This window comes from Nerophis ophidion, linkage group LG06, assembly GCF_033978795.1.
Source record: "Nerophis ophidion isolate RoL-2023_Sa linkage group LG06, RoL_Noph_v1.0, whole genome shotgun sequence".
In the NCBI taxonomy this organism is placed as follows: Eukaryota; Metazoa; Chordata; class Actinopteri; order Syngnathiformes; family Syngnathidae; genus Nerophis; species Nerophis ophidion.
The window spans coordinates 38,723,520-38,730,077 of record NC_084616.1 but is presented as its reverse complement, the minus strand read 5'-3'; the positions used below and the strand labels follow the sequence as shown (position 1 = coordinate 38,730,077).

Below are 6,558 nucleotides of genomic sequence, written 5' to 3'. Positions count from 1 at the left end.
GTACCCCCTAATCAGAGCAAAGCATTTTTGGTGGAAAAAAAGAGCTAATGAAGTAAAATACAGCAATATGTCATCATTTTCTGATTCATTAAATTGTATAACAGTGCAAAATATTGCTCATTTGTAGTGGTCTTTCTTGAACTATTTGGAAAAAAACATATATAAAAATAACTAAAAACTTGTTGAAAAATAAACAAGTGATTCTACTATAAATAAAGATTTCTACACATAGATGCAATCATCAACTTAGAGTGCCCTCTTTGGGGATTGTAATAGAGATCCATCTGGATTCATCAACTTCATTCTAAACATTTCTTCACAAAAAAAGAAATCTTTAACATCAATATTTATGGAATATATCCATAAAAAATCTAGCTGTCAACACTGAATATTACATTGTTGCATTTCTTTTCACAGTTTATGAACTTACATTCATATTTTGTTGAAGTATTATTCAATAAATATATTTCTAAAGGATTTTTGAATTGTTGCTATTTATAGAATATTTTTTAAAAATCTCATGTACCCCCTGGCATACCTTCAACTACCCCTAGAGGTACGCGTACCCCCATTTGAGAACCACTGTACTAGACATACATACCGATTTAACTTTGCTCAATATCACCTGCTACGGTAAAATATCGCTAAAGACCGTGTACAGTGAGACATATTATGCAGTTTCATCCTTAAATAAACAGTAATGTAGGAACAGCTCTGCCAAAACAATACGCTCACCTGGCTGTAAAGAGGTATGTGAGGCAAAGCTCAACATCAGGCACAGTGTAGATCAGGGGTCACCAATCTTTTTGAAACCAAGAGCTACTTCTTTTGTCGAGGCGGCAGATCGGAGCTGTGGCCGCAAGGTAGTTGGTGCCTGTCGGGGCGGCAATCCTAAAACCCCGTGGTGGACACCAGCGGTGAGGGATGCCGTCAAGCTGAAGAAGGAGTCCTATCGGGTCCTTTTGGCTCATAGGACTCCGGAGGCAGTGGACAGGTACCGACAGGCCAAGCGGTGTGCAGCTTCAGCGGTCGCGGAGGCAAAAACTCGGACATGGGAGGAGTTCGGGGAAGCCATGGAAAACGACTTCCGGACGGCTTCGAAGCGATTCTGGACCACCGTCCGCCGCCTCAGGAAGGGGAAGCAGTGCACTATCAACACCGTGTATGGTGCGGATGGTGTTCTGCTGACCTCAACTGCGGATGTTGTGGATAGGTGGAAGGAATACTTCGAAGACCTCCTCAATCCCACCAACACGTCTTCCTATGAGGAAGCAGTGCCTGGGGAATCTGTGGTGGACTCTCCTATTTCTGGGGCTGAGGTCGCTGAGGTAGTTAAAAAGCTCCTCGGTGGCAAGGCCCCAGGGAAGTGGACGAGACCCGCCCGGAGTTCCTTAAGGCTCTGGATGCTGTGGGGCTGTCTTGGTTGACAAGACTTTGCAGCATCGTGTGGACATCGGGGGGCGGTACCTCTGGATTGGCAGACCGGAGTGGTAGTTCCTCTCTTTAAGAAGGGGGACCCGGAAGGGTGTGTTCCAACTATCGTGGGATCACACTCCTCAGCCTTCCCGGTAAGGTTTATTCAGGTGTACTGGAGAGGAGGCTACGTCGGATAGTCGAACCTCGGATTCAGGAGGAACAGTGTGGTTTTCGTCCTGGTCGTGGAACTGTGGACCAGCTCTATACTCTCGGCAGGGTTCTTGAGGGTGCATGGGAGTTTGCCCAACCAGTTTACATGTGCTTTGTGGATTTGGAGAAGGCATTCGACCGTGTCCCTCGGGAAGTCCTGTGGGGAGTGCTCAGAGAGTATGGGGTATCGGACTGTCTTATTGTGGCGGTCCGTTCCCTGTACGATCAGTGCCAGAGCTTGGTCCGCATTGCCGACAGTAAGTCGAACACATTTCCAGTGAGGGTTGGACTCCGCCAAGGCTGTCCTTTGTCACCGATTCTGTTCATAACTTTTATGGACAGAATTTCTAGGCGCAGTCAAGGCGTTGAGGGGTTCCGGTTTGGTGGCTGCAGGATTAGGTCTCTGCTTTTTGCAGATGATGTGGTCCTGATGGCTTCATCTGACCGGGATCTTCAGCTCTCGCTGGATCGGTTCGCAGCCGAGTGTGAAGCGACCGGAATGAGAATCAGCACCTCCAAGTCCGAGTCCATGGTTCTCGCCCGGAAAAGGGTGGAGTGCCATCTCCGGGTTGGGGAGGAGACCCTGCCCCAAGTGGAGGAGTTCAAGTACCTAGGAGTCTTGTTCACGAGTGAGGGAAGAGTGGATCGTGAGATCGACAGGCGGATCGGTGCGGCGTCTTCAGTAATGCGGACGTTGTACCGATCCGTTGTGGTGAAGAAGGAGCTGAGCCGGAAGGCAAAGCTCTCAATTTACCGGTCGATCTACGTTCCCATCCTCACCTATGGTCATGAGCTTTGGGTCATGACCGAAAGGATAAGATCACGGGTACAAGCGGCCGAAATGAGTTTCCTCCGCCGTGTGGCGGGGCTCTCCCTTAGAGATAGGGTGAGAAGCTCTGCCATCCGGGAGGGACTCAAAGTAAAGCCGCTGCTCCTTCACATCGAGAGGAGCCAGATGAGGTGGTTCGGGCATCTGGTCAGGATGCCACCCGAGCGCCTCCCTAGGGAGGTGTTTAGGGCACGTCCAACCGGTAGGAGGCCACGGGGAAGACCCAGGACACGTTGGGAAGACTATGTCTCCCGGCTGGCCTGGGGACGCCTCGGGATCCCCCGGGAAGACCTAGACGAAGTGGCTGGGGAGAGGGAAGTCTGGGTTTCCCTGCTTAGGCTGTTGCCCCCGCGACCCGACCTCGGATAAGCGGAAGATGATGGATGGATGGATGGAGCTACTTCTTGGGTGCTGATTAATGCGAAGGGCTACCAGTTTGATACACACTTAAATAAATTGCCAGAAATAGCCAATTTGCTCAATTTACCTTTAATAAATAAATCTATAAATACATTTAAAAAATGGGTATTTCTGTCTGTCATTCCGTCGTACATTTTTTTTTTTTTCATTTTAAGGAAGGTTTTTTGTAGAGAATAAATCATGAAAAAACAACTTAATTTAACGGTTTAAAAGAAGAGAAAACATGAAAAAAATGAAAATAAAATTTTGAAACATAGTTTATCTTCAATTTCGACTCTTTAAGACTCAAAATTCAACCGAAAAAAATGAAGAGAAAATTTAAAAAATAATTTATGGAACATCATTAGTAATTTTTCCTGATTAAGATTAATTTTAGAATTTTGATGACATGTTAAATAGGTTAAAATCCATCCATCCATCCATCATCTTCCGCTTATCCGAGGTCAGGTCGTGGGGGCAATAGCCTAAGCAGGGAACAACCCAGACTTCCCTCTCCCCAGCCACTTCGTCTAGCTCTTCCCGGGGGATCCCGAGGCGTTCCCAGGCCAGCCGGGAGACATAGTCTTCCCAACGTGTCCTGGGTCTTCCCCGTAGCCTCCTACCGGTTGGACGTGCCCTAAACACCTCCCTAGGGAGGCGTTCGGGTGGCAACCTGACCAGATGCCCGAACCACCTCATCTGGCTCCTCTCAATGTGAAGGAGCAGCGGCTTTACTTTGAGTTCCTCCCGGATGGCAGAGCTTCTCACCCTATCTCTAAGGGAGAGCCCCGCCACACGGCGGAGGAAACTCATTTCGGCCACCTGTACCCGTGATCTTATCCTTTCGGTCATGACCCAAAGCTCATGATCATAGGTGAGGATGGGAACGTAGATCGACCGGTAAATTGAGAGCTTTGCCTTCCGGCTCAGCTCCTTCTTCACCACAACGGATCGGTACAAAATCCAATCTGTATAATATATAACAAATTGGACCAAGTTATACTTCTAACAAAGACAAATCATCATTTCTTCTAGATTTTCCAGAACAAACATTTTAAAAGAAATTCAAAAGACTTTAAAATAAGATTAAAATTTTATTTTACAGATTTTCTAGATTTGCCAGAATAATTTTTTTGAATTTTAATGATAAAAAGTTTGAAGAAATATTTGACAAATATTCTCCGTCGAAAAAACAGAAGCTAAAATAAAGAATTAAATTAAAATGTATTTATTATTCTTTACAATAAAAATATAAAAAAATACCTGAACATTGATTTAAATTGTCAGGAAAGAATAGGAAGGAATTTAAGAGGTAAAAAGGTACATGTGTTTAAAAATCCTAAAACCATTTTTAAGGTTGTATTTTTTCCTCTAAAATTGTCTTTCTGAAAGTTATAAGAAGCAAAGTAAAAAAAAATAATAATAATTTATTTAAACAAGTGAACACCGAGTCTTTAAAATATTTTCTTGGATTTTTAAATTCTATTTGAGTTTTGTCTCTCTTAGAATTAAACATGTCGAGCAAAGCGAGACCAGTTTGCTAGTAAATAAATACAATTTAAAAAATAGAGGCAGCTCACTGGTAAGTGCTGCTATTTGAGCTATTTTTAGAACAGGCCAGGGGGCTACTCATCTGGTCCTTACGGGCTACCTGGTGCCCGCGGGCACCGCGTTGGTGACCCCTGGTGTAGGGTGTATCCTGTTTGTGCCTGCTCAAAGCCATATGTTGAAGGGGTCGATTGTTCATATAACGTGGGATTTTTTAAAATGTATTTGTTGTAAGAATTTCACCAATCTCGTGCACTTTACAAATTATACGTTATTCAATCTCGCGCACTTTGCAAATTATACGTCATTTCCATTGTGCGCAAGCAATTTGCATATCGCAAGACGAGATTTAAGACGAGATTTTGTGAATGGTTTAGTCCAGGGGTGTCAAACGTGAAGTGAAGTGAAGTGAATTATATTTATATAGCGCTTTTCTCTAATGACTCAAAGATCTTTACATAGTGAAACCCAATACCTAAGTTACATTTAAACCAGTGTGGGTGGCACTGGGAGCAGGTGGGTAAAGTGTCTTGCCCAAGGACACAACGGCAGTGACTAGGATGGCGGAAGCGGGAATCGAACCTGCATCCCTCAAGTTGCTGGCACGGCCGCTCTACCAACCGAGCTATGCCGCCCGGGGGCCGGATCAGGCCCTCACATAGATTTTTATCCGGCCCACGGGATGTGGGTATGAAAATGAGCCAAAATGTTTGAATGAAAGAAACTGCTGTTCTAAATGTGTCCACTAGATGTCGCAATAGCAATTAGTTGTATCTTTGCAGATTATGCTACACATGTAAAAAAAAAACACACACATATGGTGTTAGTGCACCGGTCGGCGAAAATGATCAAACTACATAAATAACATCCTGTAATTTGATTTTAATACTATTATTTTTATCTCGTTAGATTGAAAATGAACAGTAATGAGATGACTGATGAACATTATCACATAATTCATTTAGAAAGTAAAAATAATGACAAATAAAGATAGAATACTATTAACCGCAAATGTAAGTGTAAAAAAAAAAGCCAACAAAATTATTTTTGGAATGTGCTTGTTCTATTTTTAAACAAAGAAAACAATCCGAAGTTGTCTTTATTTTTAAGTTATCGTGCCGCGATTTTACCAGTCCGGCCCACTTGGGAGTAGATTTTTCTCCATGTGGCCCCCGATCTAAAATTAGTTTGACACCCCTGGTTTAGTCAGTAACCCTACATTATTATATTTTATAAATACTAAACCAAGTTGTGGTAGTAGTTTAGTCGTGGATGTACACTGTATAGTGGTTAGGGTTAGGGTTAGGATTAGGGTTGGACTGATTTGAGGGCAATACTCAGTTGTATTGTCCTGACTACAAATGAATAGATTTACATTAGTATTTAATACATTATTTTGACACCAAAAACATGTATCTGCGCCCATTGATTTGCAAAATGTGCACCACACATTATTGAAATATATAGCTGGAAGCAATTTGCAAAAAGATTGCACATTATGCAAATTTGCAAAATGCGGTTGCACATTATGCAAATTGCTCACATTGGTATTGTGCCTACAACATATTCATCCACCAGAGGGCGAAATGTTAGTACCAATCGTACGTCTGGCAACGCAGCTTCCGGGTATGACGACAGAGAGATTTCCGTCAATCGTCACTTGTATTCCTAAAATACTGTTCATACATATTTGTATTTAAATGTATTTTTTCTGTCCTTTTATTGTTTGCTAAAAATTAATATCCTTCCTGATCCCAGCCTGGTCCTAAGGATGCACGTTTAGCGTCACACGGCGTGTGCTTGCTAGTTTTCTAGGTCACAGCATGTGGAGAAGCACAGTAGTCAAGTCGTTTTCATGGCGATTTGACGGACTCCAGATAATCAACAGATTCCATGGATCCTGCAGCACAGGTGCAGTTGACAAGACGTGGGTCCTGCCCACGGGATTTGACACTGGTTTGAAGACGTTCAACAGCCTCACCAAACGAAAAGAGCCTCTGATTCTGGCTCGGGAGGGAGTTGCCTCTTGGTATTAAACGATACTTAATTGATGCATACAATCTCGATATTATTAACAATGCGTACTTGTGTTTCCACGCCAGGTACAGCTGTGGACCCACCGTGTATGACCACGCACACCTGGGTCATGCGTGGTA

At 43.5% G+C, this 6,558-nt stretch overlaps 1 protein-coding gene across 1 annotated transcript in view; it reads left to right on the top strand.

The window, feature by feature from the left end:
• The first annotated feature begins 6,005 nt into the window (after nucleotides 1-6,005).
• The window catches only part of cars2 (cysteinyl-tRNA synthetase 2, mitochondrial), a 24,903-nt gene continuing 24,350 nt past the window's right edge, over nucleotides 6,006-6,558 (top strand). Inside the window, exons 1-2 of the mRNA XM_061903680.1 lie at nucleotides 6,006-6,431; nucleotides 6,505-6,555. Of these exons, the coding sequence (XP_061759664.1) occupies nucleotides 6,226-6,431; nucleotides 6,505-6,555 (257 nt within the window). The 5' untranslated portion in view covers nucleotides 6,006-6,225. The remainder of the gene's footprint in view (nucleotides 6,432-6,504; nucleotides 6,556-6,558) is intronic.